The sequence below is a fragment of the Ylistrum balloti genome, unplaced genomic scaffold (genome assembly GCF_031769215.1).
Source record: "Ylistrum balloti isolate Yb309-2 unplaced genomic scaffold, AGI_CSIRO_Ybal_v1 Utg370272, whole genome shotgun sequence".
NCBI lineage: Eukaryota > Metazoa > Mollusca > Bivalvia > Pectinida > Pectinidae > Ylistrum > Ylistrum balloti.
The window spans coordinates 121,368-146,644 of NW_026782211.1; the positions used below are offsets into that span (position 1 = coordinate 121,368).

Genomic DNA, 25,277 nt, shown 5'->3' on the forward strand with positions numbered 1-25,277 from the left:
TCTTTTTTGTAGACCCTAAATCGTTAATAAAATGGTAATATTAAAAATCTTTTTAAGTAAGAAGCATGTGCAAACAGATATGTCTATTTTAATTATTGTTGTTAAAATACGCGGCTGGTGTCGTCGATGAAGCAAAAGAAAAAAATCGTTATATTTTTAAAGTGTCTCAGTGTGAATATCTATCATATTTTTGTTCATATTTCGCTCTAGTTAAAAAGAAAAGGATTAGAGTTTGATTCAAGATTCGATTAAGATGACATGTCGAAGTTGTTGTTTTTGTAGATCTGGTGCTCTAACATGCGCAGAGAAAACGCAATCAACAGAATCCTCGCCGGCGTACACAGTCCTGGGCGCTTTAGGTCTGTCCTTGAAATGATATATTTTATTTGGATAATATATTAATTTCGATTGATTGTAATTTCCGTACTGTATATTCCATCGCGTTTCTGTAGTACTCTGTAAAGTAACCAAACATTTGTTTAAACTTTCAGGGTCGTAGGAACGTTGCAAAATTCTCCCGAGTTTGCTGCAGCGTTCAATTGCCCTAAAGGCAGTTACATGAATCCAAACAAGAAGTGTGGTGTGTGGTGATCAGTGTCTGTACGAAGATGATGCGGAAAAATTCGTGCTGATAAACACAAAATAGGCAGTGCTCTTTTGAAAAATGATTGAAAATGAGGTATAAGTATGAAGTATGCCGTAAAATAAAGTTCTGAAAAATATCAGTAATTCACATATTTCAAAAATGTGTATATGTTTATAACTTTTTTTCCTTGAAAAATCGTCTTGGAATTTGTTTATCATTGTTACAAGAAATGAACTTTCTTTAATACTGATAAAGATATGAATCTCTTTACATATTTAATGATTGTAGTTTCCCAAAGTTTTCGCTTCTTTTAAAAAACCAAATACAACTTCTTTGCTAACGCAGCTATGAAAATATTTAACAGGATTTTTTTTTTTATTTTTTGAATTTTCATTAAATGGCAGAAACTGATTGATAAGCAAAAATATTGATCATTATCACATTTAACAAATACGCCTTACTTTATGTTCGTTTTAAAACCATTTTTATATTGAAATGTATAGAGAATGATAGAATATGCTTACATGAGTCACGTGTAACTTATGTTGTAATATATATTGAAGAGATAATGTCATCTCTTTCATATGTATAACTTTCAGTTTTTTTTCTTAGCTTGATTCATATCGAGATTTGATTTTTTTTATTTTCAAATTTTAAAAGAAATCACAACTTTTATTTTTGTATATTTTTTACGAGACGTATACCTCATGTAATCTATATAATTGTTGAATCGTGTGATTATTACTTCAGTGATGATGTAAACTAGTAACATCTTTAAGGTCAAAGTCCCGTTACATTGTTAAACCGGTTATTGTGTTTTGCATATAAACATATATATATATATCATATATAAAGTTATGTCTCTGCCATTAACCTTGACGGATCTGTTTAGTACTTATTTGCTTTGTCAGTTTGTTCTTTAGCCACTCGAACTGATATTAATGTCTGGTAATTTCATTCTATCCATCAACTGCATTGATAAGTCAACTTTCTGCTAAAAACAATATAATTTATGAGTTAACTCCCTTTTAACGGTTTGCTATGAATTGTAGATCTACAAGTTATGACGTCGCAGTTTATAACCACCCTCTATCATTTTATTGTTTGGGAAACATCACTGTTGTCTCCGTCTTCCTTGGTGGATTCTGTTTATCACAAAATAGATTTCCAGACTTTCAGGATGTTTTAATGTGATAATGGCCGCATGTTAAGCGCGATAATCAACCTGTAATAGGGAGCTAGTTATAACACCCCCCCCCCCCTATTTCTAATTGATCCTAAATGCGTTTATATGTGAAATCTCGACAGAATATTCTATATTAACCGCTTACGTTTTGTAACAAGAACAGCCTTTTTTCAAAGCTGAATGATAAGGGTGAATTTCGAATTTTCCATTTTCGAAACCAACATCACTGCATCCCGAACCTATGGTGTTCACATGGCGCGGCAAACTTCAATATTTCATGACCTGTTCCCAGTATCACGATTTCGTGAAAAGTGTCGGCAACTGTCAAGTTCACAGAAAAGGTTCGAGAAATGTAGATTGATGAAGTGTATGGGGAAATTTTACGGTTGTCATAATGATCTCATCAAGAAATATTCCTTTATCGTTTGCGATAGGAAGTTGAAGGTGTTTGAGGCGTTGGTGCTCGATAATATACCAGGCGGTTCCGTTGTTATTCACCAAGCTCTGATTTAGGAATGTGGCAAGATTTACATGGCGGAAGCAGACGACGCTTACTTCTCCTGAACACCTATTCTTATTCACCTTACACTTTTTAAGAAGTCTCATTGTAGGTTTTTCTGTTTTTGATGTTTTGCCCAAATTTGAATTAAAAGGTGCTTATTTACTTGTGTGTCTTTTGTACAAACTTCGTCGAATTTGTGTTTGAATTTTCTTTGTTGTTTTTGTATCACAGAAGTATATGTTCTTCAAGTTGACTTCTTCCTTGGAGGTTTGGAATTTTATATCCTTATATTTGAACCATTCTACATTGAAATGTGTATTCACATTCCATCTCTGTTGTATATACTTCATTTGTAATGTAAATATTAATGATTTCCTGTTGCGAAACTTGTTTAATCAGCAATTTACAATTCAGAGGCAAGGGTTATTTTGTGATATAGTATATCTACTTTGGAATGAGATATAGGAATCTCGCGAGACCCAATACAGAGATTCTTAAGGTGGCCAACCTTTTATAGTCTGTCCCAGCGGCGGGATCACACCTAAGGTACCAGAATGAAAAAACAGCATCCATATCAAGGACATTTGCTAACATTCATCACAATAGCAACTATAACTATTTGCTAATTAAACCATATGTCATGAATATTTAAAACATTCAAGGTTTGAGTGCAATATGTGCTTTATGGTCGGTTTATGATTTGGCTAAAGCCCCTTGCACAATTTTAAGCAAACCTTCAATATGCAACATGATAAGGATTTCCCCAGAATTTATTTTTGGGTCATTCGGGTGATTTGATATCTGAATATTTGAATATTATGTCAAAGATTATCAAACACATAATAACCATTTGTTTCGAGATTTGAAGTTTATATCAATGAACTAATTAACATTAATTATCATTTTAAGTTTGTCACTCTTTTATGGTTATGTATTGCCAGAGAATCGAAAACAGCATGAAAAATGGATGTTCGGCGATAGTTAGTTTGAACCTAAGAAATATGAACACATTAAAGCGATCCTGTAATAGTTTAAGTACGAGTACATATCTGTATTTCTTTTGTCTTTGTTACTATTGCACTCCTTTCCTGGTTGACACCAAGTTTGAGATTGGAGATGACTAATGGAGTGCTTAATCTGTAATATATATATAATATGTTATATATGTAAATATATGTAGAAATATAAACTAGATTAAATGTTTCACATCTAATGTTCTGTTTGTACATTGTTTCTTTATTAATTTATTTGCCTTATCGAAAACATGACGGAATAGTATAAATAACATATATAAAGGATGTATTTGTTCCGTAACGTGCCCTAGCTGGTTTCGCCGTTAGTATTCCAAATGCCTCTCAGGAATAAAACTAATTTAAATCTTGCAAGGTACAAGATGCTGTCGTTAGAAATAGCTTGCTTACATTAAGGTGTTTTCTTGCCTTTATCTTTATATATGCTTTGTCCATATGATAAACTTGTGAAATATTGGATAACGTTACATGATCCGGTTCAGCTAAAACTAAAATATTCGTAAACTGATAACATCTGTCCTAGAATAAACCCGTGAAATATCGGGTAATTTATAGCATCTGTCCTAGAATAAACCCGTGAAATATCGGGTAATTTATAGCATCTGTCCTAGAATAAACCCGTGAAATATCGGGTAATTTATAACATCTGTCCTAGAATAAACCCGTGAAATATCGGGTAATTTATAACATCTGTCCTAGAATCAACCCGTGAAATATCGGGTAATTTATAGCATCTGTCCTAGAATAAACCCGTGAAATATCGGGTAATTTATAGCATCTGTTCCAGAATCAACCCGTGAAATATCGGGTAATTTATAACATCTGTTCCAGAATCAACCCGTGAAATATCGGGTAATTTATAACATCTGTTCCAGAATCAACCCGTGAAATATCGGGTAATTTATAACATCTGTTCCAGAATCAACCCGTGAAATATCGGGTAATTTATAACATCTGTTCCAGAATCAACCCGTGAAATATCGGGTAATTTATAACATCTGTTCCAGAATCAACCCGTGAAATATCGGGTAATTTATAACATCTGTTCCAGAATCAACCCGTGAAATATCGGGTAATTTATAACATCTGTTCCAGAATAGAATCAACCCGAGAAATATCGGGTAATTTATAACATCTGTCCTAGAATAAACCCGTGAAATATCGGGTAATTTATAACATCTGTTCCAGAATCAACCCGTGAAATATCGGGTAATTTATAACATCTGTTCCAGAATCAACCCGTGAAATATCGGGTAATTTATAACGTGAAATATCGGGTAATTTATAACATCTGTTCCAGAATCAACCCGTGAAATATCGGGTAATTTATAACATCCAGAATCAACCCGTGAAATATCGGGTAATTTATAACATCTGTTCCAGAATCAACCCGTGAAATATCGGGTAATTTATAACATCTGTTCCAGAATCAACCCGTGAAATATCGGGTAATTTATAACATCTGTTCTAGAATCAACCCGTGAAATATCGGGTAATTTATAACATCTGTCCTAGAATAAACCCGTGAAATATCGGGTAATTTATAACATCTGTTCCAGAATCAACCCGTGAAATATCTGGTAATTTATAACATCTGTCCTAGAATAAACCCGTGAAATATCGGGTAATTTATAACATCTGTCCTAGAATAAACCCGTGAAATATCGGGTAATTTATAACATCTGTCCTAGAATAAACCCGTGAAATATCGGGTAATTTATAACATCTGTCCTAGAATAAACCCGTGAAATATCGGGTAATTTATAACATCTGTCCTAGAATAAACCCGTGAAATATCAGGTAATTTATAACATCTGTCCTAGAATAAACCCGTGAAATATCGGGTAATTTATAACATCTGTCCTAGAATAAACCCGTGAAATATCGGGTAATTTATAACATCTGTCCTAGAATAAACCCGTGAAATATCGGGTAATTTATAGCATCTGTCCTAGAATAAACCCGTGAAATATCGGGTAATTTATAGCATCTGTCCTAGAATAAACCCGTGAAATATCGGGTAATTTAAAGCATCTGTCCTAGAATAAACCCGTGAAATATCTGGTAATTTATAACATCTGTCCTAGAATAAACCCGTGAAATATCGGGTAATTTATAGCATCTGTCCTAGAATAAACCCGTGAAATATCGGGTAATTTATAACATCTGTCCTAGAATAAACCCGTGAAATATCGGGTAATTTATAGCATCTGTCCTAGAATAAACCCGTGAAATATCGGGTAATTTATAACATCTGTCCTAGAATAAACCCGTGAAATATCGGGTAATTTATAGCATCTGTCCTAGAATAAACCCGTGAAATATCGGGTAATTTATAGCATCTGTCCTAGAATAAACCCGTGAAATATCTGGTAATTTATAACATCTGTCCTAGAATAAATCCGTGAAATATCTGGTAATTTATAACATCTGTCCTAGAATAAACCCGTGAAATATCGGGTAATTTATAACATCTGTCCTAGAATAAACCCGTGAAATATCGGGTAATTTATAACATCTGTCCTAGATTAAAACAAAAATGTGTAGACAATATAGTATTTTTGATGTTCTTATTTCCGGTCACATGTTTTGCCGAAGACAGTATACGTGACGATTATTTATGACTTTTGATGTTCTTATTTCCGGTCACATGTTTTGCCGAAGACAGTATACGTGACGATTATTTATGACTTTTGATGTTCTTATTTCCGGTCACATGTTTTGCCGAAGACAGTATACGTGACGATTATTTATGACTTTTGATGTTCTTATTTCCGGTCACATGTTTTGCCGAAGACAGTATACGTGACGATTATTTATGACTTTTGATGTTCTTATTTCCGGTCACATGTTTTGCCGAAGACAGTATACGTGACGATTATTTATGACTTTTGATGTTCTTATTTCCGGTCACATGTTTTGCCGAAGACAGTATACGTGACGATTATTTATGACTTTTGATGTTCTTATTTCCGGTCACATGTTTTGCCGAAGACAGTATACGTGACGATTATTTATGACTTTTGATGTTCTTATTTCCGGTCACATGTTTTGCCGAAGACAGTATACGTGACGATTATTTATGACTTTTGATGTTCTTATTTCCGGTCACATGTTTTGCCGAAGACAGTATACGTGACGATTATTTATGACTTTTAATGTTCTTATTTCCGGTCACATGTTTTGCCGAAGACAGTATACGTGACGATTATTTAGGACTTTTGATGTTCTTATTTCCGGTCACATGTTTTGCCGAAGACAGTATACGTGACGATTATTTAGGACTTGTTTTGTTACTAATGATTAGAACAAAAACCGAGAATGAAACTAATTGCATGATAAATATACTGAGAGGGAAAAGAAAGGCAATTAGCAGAAATTTAACATTGTAAATCAATCCTTGATATACACCCTTGAAACTTGACAAATGTGTGCATTTGAGTTAGGTCCCTATGGTACCGTGTTAAAATCACTAATGCATACCTAAACTGCGCAGGCCGCTTGTACAAAAGAATAAGAGACAAAAGCAGATATCTCGAACCCAATATAAAGGATTGGTTCAAAATCTGTGTGTGCGAATCTTGATTTCCCACATTTTAAGCATAAACGGTTCACCGTAAAAAATGCCACGACTGTCCGAAGTTGACAGGGGTCGTGCCATTGCACTTATTATGCAAGGTAACCCGCGAAATCAGGTCACTAATCAACGTGGAGTCCATCCATCGAACCGTAAGACGCTTCCCAATGCAACGTTAGAGAAGGGTCCTGTTCTCAGATGAGTTCAAGTTTTCACTTTACCGGGCAGACGGCCGACGTCGTGTCTATAGACGTACCCACGAGCGCTATGCAGATACTTGCGTGATAGAGAATGACCGCTTTGGAGGAGGATCGGTCATGGTATGGGGAGGGATTGCGCATGGTATCACGACTCCTCTAGTCGTTATTCAGGGAAATCTCACGGCCGTCCGCCATAGAGATCAAGTTGTAGCGCCGCATGTTGTTCCTCTACTACAGCAGCGTCGCTCAAATGAGTTTGCGCTGGATGAGGAATGGAAACATATACCAATGAGGAGGGTTAATACCCCGATCAAAAGAGTTCGTGCAGTTACTGCAGCTCGCGGGGGCACAAAAGATGCACTTCATTTTGAGTGGGGTACTCTTGAATCAACGTCAAATTTGAAAGGTTTACTTAACGTACACGAATGAAATTCTCGTAGATGACAGAGTTGGCAACTATCTTTCAGTTACACCATAATTATATTCTAAAACTCTTTTCTATTTCCCGTAGTTGACCTGGAAATTCCTAATTGCGTTTCTTTTTCCTCTCAGTATAGCACAATAATTGAAAGCAGTAAATAAAAAATGACAACACGCTTTGTACGAATGCCTGCATTTTTATCTGTGATAAGGATTGGTCAGATGCATAACGAATAAAGTTAAGCCTCAAACTTTGCAGATCGATGAGCAGATCGATGAGCAGATCGATCACTTTCAGTGTTATCTAATACGATATTAACTTTACAACACACGACAAACGTTTAGAACGTCCCCTTTTATTTCATTTTGATAGAAATCGTTTTAACTAGAGATCATTATTACATCAGATATCTCACACACAGACATCTAGGACATTACCTATGCTATTGGTTTTGTTTATTAGATGGGAAAGCACGAAAACGGCGCTGGAAGTTACTCCCACGTGCTGATGACGTCATTTTCTGTTCTTGATTTGTATTGAAGGACGAGCGCGTGCGCTGTCCTTGCTTAATCGTTGCTGGAACAAGTCGTCTCTCTTGTTTACAGAAGCATGCGTCATATTTTCGGCATTTCTCCGTTGACAGCTTGTGACAATACACTGTCAGTAGGTAAATGCGCGCATGACATTCACAGCTCTCCAGTTCGTCGCTACCATTATACATTCTTTCTTTCCGTCGTATTGTGGATGGTTCCTGATCAAATTGAGGAAAAACAACATCTTGGCTACTTTGAAATGGCGTTTGGAGGGACGTCTGTGTCAGGAATGCTCCCCCCGATTGTGAGATTCCGTTGACAAAGGACCGCTGTGTTGGGATCGTCGCGAATGCATTGTTGTTTTGTAGTATTTGTTGAGAAGCCATGTTGAACCCATTGGTAGTTACAGGGATATTTGGTGTCGCAAACAAACTGTTGCCCCAAAATGGTTGTTGATTGAATGTTGGAACACGTCCATCAACGAATGGCGTTTGGAGGGACGTGAAACCAGTGTTTGTATTTGAGAACGGCTGTTGAAATACATCCATACTGGGACCACCAACTCCAGACTGTGGCAACGGAGTAATCGCTGTGTTTAAGGATCCCGGTAGGAAAAAACTATTTTGTGAGAAAGGAAAAGGCAGGCCTCCAAATCCAGGTTGACCCTGAATAGTACCACTATTTAAAACCTGTGTGTTGGACAAAACACCGATATTTTGAATTGGTGTGTTAGCTGCAAATGACTGCGGGAACGAGAAAGTTCCCCCGTTCAAAACTTGTGTATTTGGCAATCCACCGCTATTGAAAACTGGTGCATTAGGTACTATTGACTGTGGGATCGACGTGGTTGGGCTCATGTAATTTTGATATGTCAAAGGCGTGGAGAAAATACCAGGTGGCGCTGATGGTCCGAATACCGCATCCCCTTGTGTCAGCTGTTGTTGTGATAGATACATGTACAAGGCGAATAGAAGCAACGCTATGCCGATACCGTTATTTCCTGCGAGTACATTAGATGTTCCTACTACAGCAGGCAACACCACCCCAACTGGTTCCACGAGCTTTTCCGAAGTTTCTGGAGGTTCACCGCTATCATCACTGGTTGAAGAATTAGCCGAGGTTGTTCCATCTGGTATCACTGTTATCACAGGGATAGAACTATCAGGCGATGTGCCTGGAAAAGAATTACCACCTGGATTTACAATGGGAATGGATCCACCTACCAGTGAAATTCCGGGAATCGATCCCCCTAGCGACGGTATTGAAGATGGGGTTGTTGCACTTGGTCTCAGTGTTATCGCGAGATCAAGGGAGGATCTTGGTACGTGTATACCAATACCATGGTCATCCGTGTCCATGGGATCGAAAATACTTGAATAAGCATCATACCTTGGATGATCAAAGCCATCTGGAAAAGGAACCCCCGCACTGAAGATCTGCACGTCAGCACAATTGGTTACGGTTTGTTGGCCACAGTTGCTACTACCAGGTGGGTCGCATGTGGAGGATCCATCTGTACAGAAATGTGAACGTGATTAGAGACTGATCACAACCTGATCCTATTCAATATAAATGTATGTTAAATAAGGTATTGATCAATATATGCTAAAGCATAGAGATCGGGTGTTCTTCACTCAACTATAGCGTCTACAATGTATATGCATTTAAATATCGTATGATGAGTGCAGTTCGGCGATTTTGTTTTAAAGTATTTTAGGCAAATATAACGAAAGGCAATGGTGATGTTTTAATGTTGAAGTTAGCTCAAAATCCGTTGACTGGGTTATCTTAAATTGTAACTTTAACTTTACTTTTCTAATCAAGGAACATTGCGATAATGTTAAAGAAATATGCACAAACAAGTTATGTTGTATCAAAACATCCTTTTATATTCTTAGCTACATGTGTAAAACTACCCACTCTGACGTAACAAATGACAATGTTTGATCACATGACAATTTACGGGAGCAACAAGATTTCAGTCTCAAAATAGGAATATAAATTAGTACTAGTTAGGTAGTTGAACAGACATTAAGAAATATTTATCTGTATTGTCCCGTTACTCATTAAAGGCAATGCAAATAGGATCGAAACTAAGGTACATGTTTGACAATTTACAACTTAATTCCTATACTAATTATGATCATATAGATATTGTATTTAGGATTGAGATGTCATTTGTCGAATTGTGAAAATTCCTACTAGTGATCTGGTGATTTTCAACACTAGATGAACATGTTTAATGATAAAGTCAACCTGTACTCACAAGATCGGGGTGGAACTTATATGCTGAAGTTTATATACTGTTGTAGCTATAATATTGGAGGGCTCTATTCTCACTATATTCGGGAATGGATTAAATAGTAAAATGGAATGAAAAAAACATTAATACAACCGATCCATAATCGTTTCGTTTTTTCTATTTCCCTTTTGCTTTGATTGAAAATGAACTGAAAGCGTTAACAATAATCAAAAGCTTTACTCTGTTCTTAAGTAGAAACTGTATATAGAATTGAATATTTTCTGATTAAAGCCATAACACTTTTACAGTAAAACGCATCATAGGTAGTGATCACTTGTTACTGTTATTTAATACTCACAACTTCAATCATATAAATTACTCTAATGTTTTACACAACCGCGAAAAGGTGTGTGTTAATGCCAGGAAGTGGCATTAATATAAATCATTTAAGGATCATCAACACTGCGGAGTTAACCCATACACACTTAAACATTATTTGATGATGCATTATTCTTGTGATGTTTTACCGGAATTAGTAAGGCATAATTCGATTTAAAATGAATTCCAGCATTTTTGTCTTTGTGTTCTTATACACTTCATTATCTATAGTTGTACTTACAAACTCAAAAGGGCGATTTTTATGACTTTTGAAAATGTTTAGTTTGTGGACATTTGTTGTCGACGGCGTGATTAAATTAATTCAGGCTTTTCTTTAAGTACAAATCTATAGGTTTTGGGTAGATTTCAACTACATTTTTCATGAATTATCACCACAAATCACCAATTTCTATTTCTTTATCTCCTTATTGGTAGATCAATTTCCCGGATTTTTAAGACCTGAAAAATAATATTATTTCTGCTTTATTCTTGACCTTCAAAATACTGGGTATTTGCGTGAAAATTGTAAAAATTAAAGCAGGGAGACAACTTCTTTTTAATCATGTAAAATCCTTATCCAAACATAAAATCTTGCATTATTTTTATTCAATACTATAAAGACTGTCAAATAAACGAATAAAGTCATTTTGAACATTTTCATTTTTTAGTTTCTATGCAGATTAAATCTCCTTTAATCAGATAAAACATATCATTTTCACACCATTGTTTTCTTAATAATCAAGGGGCATGTATACCCTTTCCTTGTAATGAAAGACGAAAATTTATTGTAAAAATAATAGAGAATGTCTGTTATTCAGGGAAAAATAGAATGATATATGAAATTATTTTCCCTTGTTACATATATTCTGATGTCTGTACCGGAAAAAGTAGTTCGGAATATATTGATTTTTATTTTTTTAACCTGCTTTCTAAATTCAAACCTATCAAAAGTTCATCGTCAGAAAAAAAGCTTAATACCGGAATTATCAAAACATCTAAGAGGTGTACATCCTTAACTGAGTGATCATCTGTTGACAATTTCTGTAGATTTTACTTTTCCTTATCTTTTTATATATGATGTGTACACGCTTCAGAATTGTTCAATGTTGACAATCATTCCTATGATAAACTATAAACGATTATGGTGTCGATAATATCCATGCGAAAATTTAGATTATAGGGTCATCGTCTTCTAAGAAAGATATATCCACAGCTATTAAGTGTGGTTACGGAGGAACCATCTTATCATACATACATTTGAACCCCATTGACAACCTACTTTTGGTTGGGAGTGACCTACTTCAGTTCGGAAGTAATAAGGTACGTTAACCTACTTTTTTTCGAATACATAACCGTGTTTGGCGACCTAATTCTATTCGAAAGTATGAAATGAAACGCTGACCTATTTACTTAATTACGACTGTAAATTACCTCTCCACAGCCATTGTACAACACAGTTCTCACAAATGACTCCCGTGGGCAGCTTCAGGGTGTATGTCGCCAGACCTTGCTGTTGAGGTGCAGGTATCTGTGTGATTTGTGTATTTTGCCAGCGCAATATGTGTTGTTGAAAACAGGAATGAGACACTTTCGTGGTTTTATCCGTTACACACAGTGAGAATTGGAATGTGCCTCCTGGATTTAAACTTCTGATGTCCACAGAGACGTTGACATATTGGCTCTCGCGATACCTTGCTACCACTTTGCCGATGGAGTATTTTCCACCGTGTTCATTTGGCCTGTTAGAGTTAGCGGCATCGCCACAGGGACTACACTTTTGTTCGTAATCTGAGTCAGTCGTCTGGAAGAAATCGGTTGAGAAATAAAGACCATCAAGTATCAAGTTTTAATGGATACAATGGTACACACAAACAAAATATTGATTTCATTAGTACATTAAGATATTAATATCATATTAATACAGAGAACAGTTGTTCAAAACTCATATAATCTACATATCTCTTGACAGATATTCTATACAGGCTACAACGTAAAGATGATCATATAAAGTCAATTTCGAAAAGATGGCACTTGTGCTCAGAATTCTCACAAACTATATATGTGCAGTGTCATCAAAGGCCATTGCCAAAACCAATAAAATAAAATTTCATATAAACGTGAAGAGTTTTAGAACTAAAATGAAAGAGCATACAAGGTAGATCCGCAGGATACATAGAAACTGGAGATTATTATCTCCGTGCACACTGGAATGACATAAACTGATGTATCAAAGATGACGACAATGTTCTATAATACCGGACTGGAAATTGACTGAAATGCTACTAATATATGATAAACTGATTATTGATAATAAAATGATAAATGACACTCAATTAACAGGCGAGAATTTAACACAAACTTGTCGACCTGGCCTAATAACTTTATATAGCAATGTGGTATGTTAAGGAGGTCATGGAAATCCATCGTTTATTGTCCCCGTTGTGATATAATTCCAGTAAAATGGTATCGAGGAATAACTCCTACATGACATTGTCATCACGGCGTTCAATAGTTTAAATCAGTGTAACTTTAAATAGACCTAACCCATACAGGTTCTAATAAGTTGGCATGTCGCCACAAAATACACCACATATCTTTGGTGCCATCCGCTGGAATTTAGAGCCCGCAGGACAAACACTTGTAAGGCTATGTGCGTCGAATGTAATTGACTACCTCAAGTTAACTAAGAAGTTTCTTCGAAAATGATTCAAACATTCTTATCAAATCGTGACATGTTATGTAGATTTGTCGAGGTAGGCTCCATAACAAACAACAAAACAAGCCCAATGGTAAATCAGAATCCCTAGTGCATCGTTGTGCTGATAAACTCTGTAAAAGTATTTCACTTCAATATAACTTCGAAAATCCCTAAAGGTCCTATGATCCGACTCTTCTTCGAACATTTAACTTTACACTACTAACATTTCCAATTCATCACAAAAGCAAAATTATCAATTTATCATCATAACAAATTTCAAGTTTCATTTTGAAATATCTTTACAGATATGAATATATTGAACATCTACCGATGTAAATTCTTTCCACTTAGATGTAAGATAATCGTGGTGATTTCTATCGTGGACATTCGATGTTTTGACAGTTCATTACGATACTGCCTCAAACTATGGTGTTTACGTCACATACTATTTGCTGGTACAAGTTCCTGACATCAAACCTGGTAATATTTGTCGACAACTGACAGAAAACACTTACAGCACAGGAGCTCAAGGGATGCAAATTGAGGCTATAAGCAAAGGTAACAGTCATCATGATCTCATTGGGTAAAGATATTGGAAAACCTGGAATATATTTGTCCTGGTTTACTACATTGGAGACAAGGCAATATTAATAGGACGATAGCCCAATTTTTGGAAGCTTGGTTATGTGGAAATGAGATAACAAAAAGACATGCTAGTCTCAACACTGTAATTTGTATGACAGGATATAGCATTTACTGACCACAACAAGACCAGTTGTACTTGAATGGTGCACTAGAAAAGGGACCTACTGCCATGGAAAAGTTATTATCCAAGTTACCCAATGAGAAAATCAGATTTTTGTACTTATTTGTGAATAAACCTTAAATTTTACTATTAAGTATCCGGCCGTAGTTTAAGAAAGCACCTCGTCCTTAACCGTAAAGCACACAAACACCTCGAAAGCTATATCCAAAGCTTATGAGATTTAATGTCATGAAAATAACATCGGTATAGGAAGCAGAGATGTTGCTACCAATAAATGGGAACCTCACAACAGGAAAAATTGTGTATTTGAACAGCCAAAAACATATCCTCAAGCAATGAAATATGAATATTCATGATGATGACCATTGTGAAGAATTATTAAACAGAACGAAAGATCGATGCCTTTTCAGGAAACATTACACTAACTGTAATAGGCTCTATGTATCTATATGGAGTCTACAACTGTCTTCCCTTTTCGCTGTTATGAACGATCCATGAGTTTCATTATGGACAACTGATTAACAAACATAAACGGATTCTTGAGATTTACTTACTCTGAGTCCGCCACAATTTAATCTGGTGAAGTAGTCATGGTTGACGGCTTGCCAAAGTTGATCGGCGTACGCAGCATTCCCTAGGTATGCCCACATGGCAGATCTCATCACTGGGGCTATCATAGCCCCTTCTAATGGCTTCTGGCCCCATATAGGAACACTACGAACGGCCAGCAGCAAAAGCAGCCCAACCGTCACAAAGCTCATAGCTCCCATAATATCAAGTACCTACATACCTACATCAAAATATTATTATTGTAAAAAATGGCTTCTACATTAGGAGTGATTTGAGCTATGTATGATGGAGTGGATCCCTGTGGGAAGTATATGTGATTGACACGGGTGAATTACTCAACCTATCATATAGCCAAGGAATCGACGACACCCTGGGATCGGCATTACCATAAGTATATGTGGCGAGTTTGTGGTAAGCACGTGTATATTACGATATGCGTGGGAAAACAGCGACCAACTACCGGATGTAATGCAAAAGCATGGCATAAACATATTTTCAGACTTTTAAAAAAATAGCATGGTGACCTGATCATACAGGTTATCAGGTGCAAAATCATTCTTTAAGATTAAGATGAAGAATGATGTATTTTTACTAATCCTTGTCTATTTTTCTATATATAAACATGTACAAATTGATTATATTAGGTATTCAGCCTAAGACATATCAATACGTTAAACCGTGTTTTGTTTTTTTTGAGTGGTTGAACGATTCCTGAAATATCCATGTATGCATTAAGTCAGTAGATCTGGATAATGGATTACAATTATGTATGTTGTCTTTAGGTCAAAAACCGATAGTCACGGAGATCTAGACTCTAATGCGGAAGTGGTCATGTGATGACGACCGTTCCAGCACAGTTATCTATAATCAACAACTTAAGTTAATGTAAAGAAATAAAACATCACAATGCCAAGACAAAATCACATGTCGTCACTAACATTACATAGCAAATCTAGCTGTGTGATGCTGATGTAGTTTTGTTCATTGTTGACTCTACTGTGTCTTATTTAAATTTGTATAATTGTTGTACAATGTTGTCCTCATTGGCAACGAGATATTACTTATTTGGATTAACCAATATTTACATGACGGGCGACGTGGATGACGCAAATACCAAGATGAACCTCAACCAAACGACAAGAAGGTAGAAAAGCTGGATGGGATGGGACCACCCTCGACGATTTAATGTTGATCAGGCCGTCAGTTAGTTGGTGATTACAAGCTGGTTCAGATAGGACTACATCACGACGATAGACATGGTGATCAGACATCAGTTAGTTGGTGATTACAAGCTGGTTCAGATAGGACCACATCACGACGATAGACATGGTGATCGGGGTCAATTAGTTGGTGATTACAAGCTGGTTCAGATAGGACTACATCACGACGATAGACATGGTGATCAGACATCAGTTAGTTGGTGATTACAAGCTGGTTCAGATAGGACTACATCACGACGATAGACATGGTGATCGGGATCAGTTAGTTGGTGATTACAAGCTGGTTCAGATAGGACTACATCACGACGATAGACATGGTGATCAGACATCAGTTAGATGGTGATTACAAGTTGGTTCAGATAGGACCACATCACGACGATAGACATGGTGAACAGACATCAGTTAGTTGGTGATTACAAGCTGGTTCAGATAGGACCACATCACGACGATAGACATGGTGATCGGGGTCAGTTAGTTGGTGATTACAAGCTGGTTCAGATAGGACTACATCACGACGATAGACATGGTGATCGGGGTCAATTAGTTGGTGATTACAAGTTGGTTCAGATAAGACCACATCACGACGATAGACATGGTGATCGGGGTCAGTTAGTTGGTGATTACAAGCTGGTTCAGATAGGACTACATCACGACGATATACATGGTGATCAGACATCAGTTAGATGGTGATTACAAGTTGGTTCAGATAGGACCACATCACGACGATAGACATGGTGAACAGACATCAGTTAGTTGGTGATTACAAGCTGGTTCAGATAGGACTACATCACGACGACAGACATGGTGATCGGGGTCAATTAGTTGGTGATTACAAGTTGGTTCAGATAAGACCACATCACGACGATAGACATGGTGATCGGGGTCAGTTAGTTGGTGATTACAAGCTGGTTCAGATAGGACCACATCACGACGATAGACATGGTGATCGGGGTCAGTTAGTTGGTGATTACAAGCTGGTTCAGATAGGACTACATCACGACGATAGACATGGTGATCGGGGTCAATTAGTTGGTGATTACAAGTTGGTTCAGATAAGACCACATCACGACGATAGACATGGTGATCGGGGTCAGTTAGTTGGTGATTACAAGCTGGTTCAGATAGGACTACATCACGACGATAGACATGGTGATCAGACATCAGTTAGATGGTGATTACAAGTTGGTTCAGATAGGACCACATCACGACGATAGACATGGTGAACAGACATCAGTTAGTTGGTGATTACAAGCTGGTTCAGATAGGACTACATCACGACGACAGACATGGTGATCGGGGTCAATTAGTTGGTGATTACAAGTTGGTTCAGATAAGACCACATCACGACGATAGACATGGTGATCGGGGTCAGTTAGTTGGTGATTACAAGCTGGTTCAGATAGGACTACATCACGACGATATACATGGTGATCGGGGTCAGTTAGTTGGTGATTACAAGCTGGTTCAGATAGGACTACATCACGACGATAGACATGGTGATCAGACATCAGTTAGTTGGTGATTACAAGCTGGTTCAGATAGGACCACATCACGACGATAGACATGGTGATCGGGGTCAATTAGTTGGTGATTACAAGCTGGTTCAGATAGGACTACATCACGACGATAGACATGGTGATCAGACATCAGTTAGTTGGTGATTACAAGCTGGTTCAGATAGGACTACATCACGACGATAGACATGGTGATCGGGGTCAGTTAGTTGGTGATTACAAGCTGGTTCAGATAGGACTACATCACGACGATATACATGGTGATCAGACATCAGTTAGTTGGTGATTACAAGTTGGTTCAGATAGGACTACATCACGACGATAGACATGGTGATCAGACATCAGTTAGTTGGTGATTACAAGTTGGTTCAGATAAGACCACATCACGACGATAGACATGGTGATCGGGGTCAGTTAGTTGGTGATTACAAGCTGGTTCAGATAAGACCACATCACGACGATAGACATGGTGATCGGGGTCAGTTAGTTGGTGATTACAAGCTGGTTCAGATAGGACTACATCACGACGATATACATGGTGATCGGGGTCAGTTAGTTGGTGATTACAAGCTGGTTCAGATAGGACTACATCACGACGATAGACATGGTGATCAGACATCAGTTAGTTGGTGATTACAAGCTGGTTCAGATAGGACCACATCACGACGATAGACATGGTGATCGGGGTCAATTAGTTGGTGATTACAAGCTGGTTCAGATAGGACTACATCACGACGATAGACATGGTGATCAGACATCAGTTAGTTGGTGATTACAAGCTGGTTCAGATAGGACTACATCACGACGATAGACATGGTGATCGGGGTCAGTTAGTTGGTGATTACAAGCTGGTTCAGATAGGACTACATCACGACGATATACATGGTGATCAGACATCAGTTAGTTGGTGATTACAAGCTGGTTCAGATAGGACTACATCACGACGATAGACATGGTGATCAGACATCAGTTAGTTGGTGATTACAAGTTGGTTCAGATAAGACCACATCACGACGATAGACATGGTGATCGGGGTCAGTTAGTTGGTGATTACAAGCTGGTTCAGCTAGGACTACATCACGACGATAGACATGGTGATCAGACATCAGTTAGTTGGTGATTACAAGTTGGTTCAGCTAGGACTACATCACGACGATATACATGGTGATCAGACATCAGTTAGTTGGTGATTACAAGCTGGTTCAGATAGGACTACATCACGACGATAGACATGGTGATCGGGGTCAGTTAGTTGGTGATTACAAGCTGGTTCAGATAGGACCACATCACGACGATATACATGGTGATCAGACATCAGTTAGTTGGTGATTACAAGCTGGTTCAGATAGGACTACATCACGACGATATACATGGTGATCAGACATCAGTTAGTTGGTGATTACAAGCTGGTTCAGATAGGACCACATCACGACGATAGACATGGTGATCGGGGTCAGTTAGTTGGTGATTACAAGCTGGTTCAGATAGGACCACATCACGACGATAGACATGGTGATCGGGGTCAGTTAGTTGGTGATTACAAGCTGGTTCAGATAGGACCACATCACGACGATAGACATGGTGATCAGACATCAGTTAGTTGGTGATTACAAGCTGGTTCAGATAGGACCACATCGCGACGATAGACATGGTGATCAGACATCAGTTAGTTGGTGATTACAAGCTGGTTCAGATAGGACCACATCACGACGATAGACATGGTGATCAGACATCAGTTAGTTGGTGATTACAAGCTGGTTCAGATAGGACTACATCACGACGATAGACATGGTGATCAGACGTCAGTTTGATGATGGATTACTTGTACAAGGAAACACGCCATACGTTAAAGCTAATGCATTGTAAGCTTATCACTATGACAAGCAATGTTATTGAGGCTAATTGTATTCCTATGGAGTATGAAACCAGGGTAGTATGTGAAAAATCAACTCACAAAATAATATTTTAATTATGGTTGGTATTGTTTTCATGTTTAGAGAAGAGTTACATATGATAAATCCTCGTATCATATCTAGATTATGTGTCGAGAATTGGTAATTCATTCTATGAAGTATGTTACTACAAGTGTACACATACCTGTATTTTTAACTATGTATACTGTATAAAATACACAAGTGAATGACATCGTTCAATACATATTTGGAATAAGATACAATACAGTCAAATACGGAACTAACCTGCATCACCTAAATAATGTTATATTAGTTTTATGTCAGTGAAATGTCACTGGTCTTACAGATTTATGTTCAGTGAAATTAAATGCTTGATTAATAATATATATAACTGGATTGATATGTCTCATACTGTCAACCTATATCTAAGGTTCATTTCATTAAATGGTGTATTGCCATAAACATATTGATAGTGATGTGTATCTTTAATACAAAACAGTTGCCCGCAGTAAAGGACTGCACTATACCTAAATTGTGGCCTTCAAATGTTCTTGAAAATCTTTTTTTTTATCTTTTTTATTCTTTCCTTTGTTTTTGCCTTTAAGTATTTGAAAATTTCTTAGAAACAGCAATGATCGTCTTTACCTGCCAAATCAAAATTTCTACCTGGAAGCCATTTTGTTTATTCCTATCGGTCTCAAAATCAAGCGAGCACAAAGAGACTTCATAGGAAAGAGAAATAATAATCTTTACTTGGCAAAATCTAAAATGGCTGCCTGTCAGCCATTTTGATTTCCTGATCAGTCTCAAAATCAAAATTTCACATAAAACGACCAAGGGGATGTACATATGACATTTGAGAAAGGTCCACTATGTATCTCACAAGAAATATCGATAACAAACTTTCATCATAATGAGAGATAGGTTCCTTTTAGCAATGGGCCAGAAGCCACTTTTCACAAGCATGTCTCACACCAAATTGGGACAGAAACAGGGCATTCCTGCAAAATTTTAAGTATTTGCCTATTTCCTCTGTTGGGCCCCGTCAACCCCGCTATCCAGGGCTGAGATCCATCGTTCCTACAAAATAGATACCTCTTCACCCAAGCATGGATTAGGCAAAATGTGGACAACATCCAGATATTCATACAACTGTTACTATACCACTGTTTTTGCACGATATGACATAAATATGACACAACATAAACAAAGCAAATTATTACACTATATCTGGATTTGTGTATATTGTAACTTGAATGGACAAAATATCCGGAAATTTTATTATTGATTTATTTGTAATATCCTAATCTAATTTTAGTTCAGAAACCATTTTCGATTTCTATAAACAGAAATACAACACTCTTCATTAAAAACAAAAATAAATAAAAGAAATGGATCTAGGGGAAATAACTCTCTATTGTGCGTATCTATCGCTTAAATGGATTATAATGAGCATCTACCATATCTATTGAACAACTGTATGATGTCATTGACAATTTAAATAAAAACATTTAAGTATTAAGTATAATTTTGTATCATCGGTCCTGCTTTTTCATTATGATTAAACTGCAAAATATCCTCAATTCATTTTTTTTTCATCACAAAAAGCCTCAAAGCTTTCAAACAAATTTTAATTAACAGCTTGAAAGCTAGCAATTTTGATATTAAGTTATGTTTACACACTATTGCATCGTATAATATTAAATGGATTTTTGTTTTGTTTTCAGAGTTATCCCCAAAGGTCAAACAACATTTTATCCCATTAAGATCATGCTCGTTCCAAGTTATGGCAAGAACCTTTTTTATGATATTTTACTTATTTACTTGTTTAAACAGGATTTCAAACCATTAACTCTAAAATGAATTCCCTGTGGCATTAAGATTTTGTAGTTTCTTCTTAAAAATGTGAATATTTCAAGGACACACGTTATTAGTCAAATCGTTTGATAGCCACGTTTACGGACAGCATATTTTTCAACACATCTTATCTGTCGACAACACGGCGAAAGTTACATACCAACGTTTTTCGGGTTCCCTCATGAAATTACCCACAAATGTTTGAGCCTAAACCAGCTTGATTCCTATACTAAATTTTTCAACATTTGTGATGATAGTAGTGTATGTGTAGCAGTTTTCCACCTCCTCCTGTGTGACTCGGGTCCTGTGCTCAAGTCAATGCACAAACTGGTCCTGAGCAATTCTGCATATCACAACTCTACTACCTCGAGTCAAATACAGATCAATTCTAATCACCCAACTGTGAGTGACTTAGTCAGCAACACACCACCACCCGTTGGTTCGCCTTCAGGCACGAGAACTTGGCATTGCCTACCTACAGGTAATGACAATCTACCTTCAGCAATCACGATATCACACTGAACAAAATACATGTATGTACTGTGCTAGTTGTTGTCCAGGTGATGTTAATAGTACTAGCATTACACATACACATCACTTACATGATTCCAAGCTTTCTCATGATCATAATTTTATGTTTTACCTGTACAAATTGCATATGTTAAAGAAAATGCATTGATATAGTCTGATTGCAATATAAATGTGATATCACAGACATTTTACAATACCAAAAAAGTGTAAATCTTTGTCACTTGAACAGCTCTAACAGGTTGCAGACTCCAGATATTTGTGTTACTACACCATTTGATATATGTGAATTAGTAACATATTTTGTCAGACACTTTTCACTCTGTTATTACTGGGTCACTTTTTTGTCATTTCATACTATGGTTTTGAACTTTAGTTCACGCACATATGACACTACCAAGGAGAAATATCAGATGTTAATGTTTATTTCTGACTAGAGTTATCCCTCCTGTCCATAAGTCTAGAGCAGTGCCTGTACAGATCTAAAACCCTAACCACTCCGTAATTATTGTACACAAAGGCAATACTGATGTATAGAATGTTTCATAAGTTATCTCGTATAATATTGTTTCGAATGCATCACACAATCAAGATGACAAATGTGGCCAGTCTGTTATGATTCAATTTAAATTCTAAAATACATGAACGTTTCCTTCACCCAGAATCGTCATGATCTGCCGTTTTGAAGACACAAAGTCCTGCTGCATACAAAAGGAAATTTATATATATAAAAAAGGCATGTACATATTTCTATTTTACACTTATACATAAAACAACAAGACTGACATATTTAAGTGAATCAATATTCCCAGGATGAACATTAGAAAACAAGTTTTGATGGTTTTAGGATACTGGGGTGCCTTAGATTAATCCACTTTCTCTTCAAGCACTAGTATGAGTCAGAAGCTGACGACCGATACACAAAAACTCTTGACATTTCCATGTTTATTTTAATACCAGAAGCCCGATCATATTTTCCAAATTAAAAGTTTTATTTGACTAAGTCAACACCCGAGCAGACTTGAAATTGAAATGCCAATCGTTTTGTCATTACCCCCCCCCCCATTCCCACCCCTCCACACCAAAGTCAGTGGGGGATATTCAAATGGGTTCCGTCCGTCTGTCCTTCCATCCTGATTTCCTCATGATATATTTTGAAGCTCTTGTGGAGACATACTTGTGAGGAGATATACCTGTACATATTTGACTTCTGATGAAAACTTGACTTGTGCATTGCACCTGGTATAATAAATGCCGAAATTGTTTCGGCGGACAACCGACTTATAAAATCAAAAGTTTAGAAATGCACCGCAGATTAGACAGATCAAGGACAGTCAATCACATTTTTGGACACGAATCTCCTCGGATTTTGAACATGTCTTCAGAATGACTTGTTTTTAGGGTGTCCTTTGGATCTTTCATAGCAGGAGGCTGATAGGGGGGCTAACATTGAACAGATTTCCATCGGCGTGAAAGCTGAAAGTTGAAGAACTGCATTATTAATTAAAACCACGAGTATTAATACTAAGATGATAGTAAGATCAATTTGTCATGTGTTATCTCTTACTGATATGTTATCCTCATGTTTAAACGTGTTTTGTTAACTGTCAACATCAAATTCAAAGAAATTGATCACGACCATCTGGAAGATCTACTTGATTGTCGGCGACGAGGATAGTCCCATCTCGGTATAGTAGACAAGGTTTTACACCGAATGGGTGTAACAAACAAAGCGATTTAACTTCTCAAAATATGAGAGACGACTTTTTAATTTATTGCCTTCAATCTATGGAAACTCTTCACACTGTTGGGTACAAACAAAGAGTTAAACAAAAAAGCCATTTTGAGGGTTCCCCAATTCAACTGAAAATAATATATTATAAAAACATAGTTGAAAACCATGGGAAAGAGTCAGAAATGTGAAGATTTCAACGATGTATGTATATTTTATATTTACATTTCAGAAACTTTGAAAAAATAACCTTAAAAGCTCACTCCATGCATTTTGGTAAGACATAAATTTAATTTGAGACAAAATGACACAACATCAGAACTTCAAATATCAGATGTTAGCACAGCAGAGGTCCCAATATCAGATGTCAGCACAGCGGAGGTCCCAATATCAGATGCCATACAGCAGAGGTCCCAATACCAGATGTTAGCACAGCAGCGGTCCCAATATCAGATGCCACACAGCAGAGGGCCCAATATCAGATGCTAGCACAACAGGGATCCAAATATCAGATGCCACACAGCAGAGGTCCCAATATCAGATACTATACAGCAGAGGTCCCAGTATCAGATGCCACACAACAGAGGTCTAAATATCAGATGCCACACAATAGAGGTTCCAATGTCAGATACTAGCACAGCAGGGTTCCAATATCAGATGCAAGCACAGCAAACGGCTTCGTTATCATCTTACCCCAACGAGAACAAATCTCGTTATCATCACCCCCAAGAAGAACAAACCTCGTTATCATCACACTCCATGGAAACAAATATCGTTATCATCACACCCAAACGAGAACAAACCTCGTTATCATTACATCCCCCAACGAGAACAAACCTCGTTATCATCACATCCGCCAACGAAAATAAACCTCGTTATCATCACATCCGCCGAGAACAAACCTCGTTATCATCACATCCACCGAGAACAAACCTCGTTATCATCACACTCGCCAAGAACAAACCTCGTTATCATCACACCCGCTAAGAACAAGAAAAACAGGGTAAAGAAAGCTCTCCTAACTAGAGAACGAAGGCGTTCCTTCAGTCTAGAAAGCGGTATGGCAGTGTACAGAGTGGAAAATTAAATGTTCAAATGGAAGAATTTGTTTCAGAGGAGGCGTTGAAGATTGGCCAAAAGTTCTTTGGAGTTCTTTAAAATCCACAGAACAGTCAGAATCCTTATCATTTTTAAATATCCGATCTAAATGATTGTGATACCGAAGTATGATTACCCAGTATTTCGCCGTTGGAAAGATAGGAAAATTTATCGGGAATAAATATTTACATGTCTTATCTTAATACACAAATACACAATGGAAAATAATTGAACTTATGAAAAGAAATTCTTTATACAATTGACTATAAACAGCACTTATGGTGATACTTCAGGTGACTAGATAAATACGTAAACATGTAGAACACAAATACGAATTCATAACAAATTAGTTTAATGAGAGCAGCATTAATATTATACATGGTACATAGTATGATGGAAACATGAGAACATTTCTTTCCACAAATATAAAGTTATGGATGGAAACATTGAATACGTCCACATATTTGTCTCTTAAAATTCCACTTAGGGAGGCTATGATTGACCTGAATATCTAGAGGGTAATAACAGGTAACACTGTAATTCTTTCCTATACAATCTGCAAATATGCCATTATATCTCGTAGATATGCTAATCGCTAATTGACCGTTAATTTAGTTTCTCTATCATAGTAATGTTTGGAGAAAACGATAGGTATAATATATCGTGTAATATAGGGAAAAACAGTACTTATAGAGAATATATCATAAAATGATATTGTAAACAAT

At 36.8% G+C, this 25,277-nt stretch overlaps 2 protein-coding genes across 2 annotated transcripts in view; one reads left to right on the forward strand and one right to left on the reverse strand.

Annotated features, from left to right (window-relative positions):
- Positions 1-694, forward strand: part of LOC132552716 (neprilysin-like) — a 67,256-nt gene extending 66,562 nt beyond the window's left edge. The window contains exons 21-22 of the mRNA XM_060216908.1: positions 283-359; positions 492-694. Coding sequence (XP_060072891.1) covers positions 283-359; positions 492-591 — 177 coding nt within the window. The 3' untranslated portion in view covers positions 592-694. The remainder of the gene's footprint in view (positions 1-282; positions 360-491) is intronic.
- Positions 695-7,945: 7,251 nt separating this feature from the next.
- On the reverse strand, positions 7,946-14,890 carry LOC132552715 (uncharacterized). Its single transcript, XM_060216907.1, has 3 exons — positions 14,675-14,890; positions 12,088-12,457; positions 7,946-9,549 (listed from the first exon to the last, which is right to left on the reverse strand). Exons 1-3 carry the CDS (start codon positions 14,888-14,890, stop codon positions 7,946-7,948), a joined length of 2,190 nt encoding a protein of 729 aa, XP_060072890.1.
- Between the last annotated feature and the right edge of the window lie 10,387 nt (positions 14,891-25,277).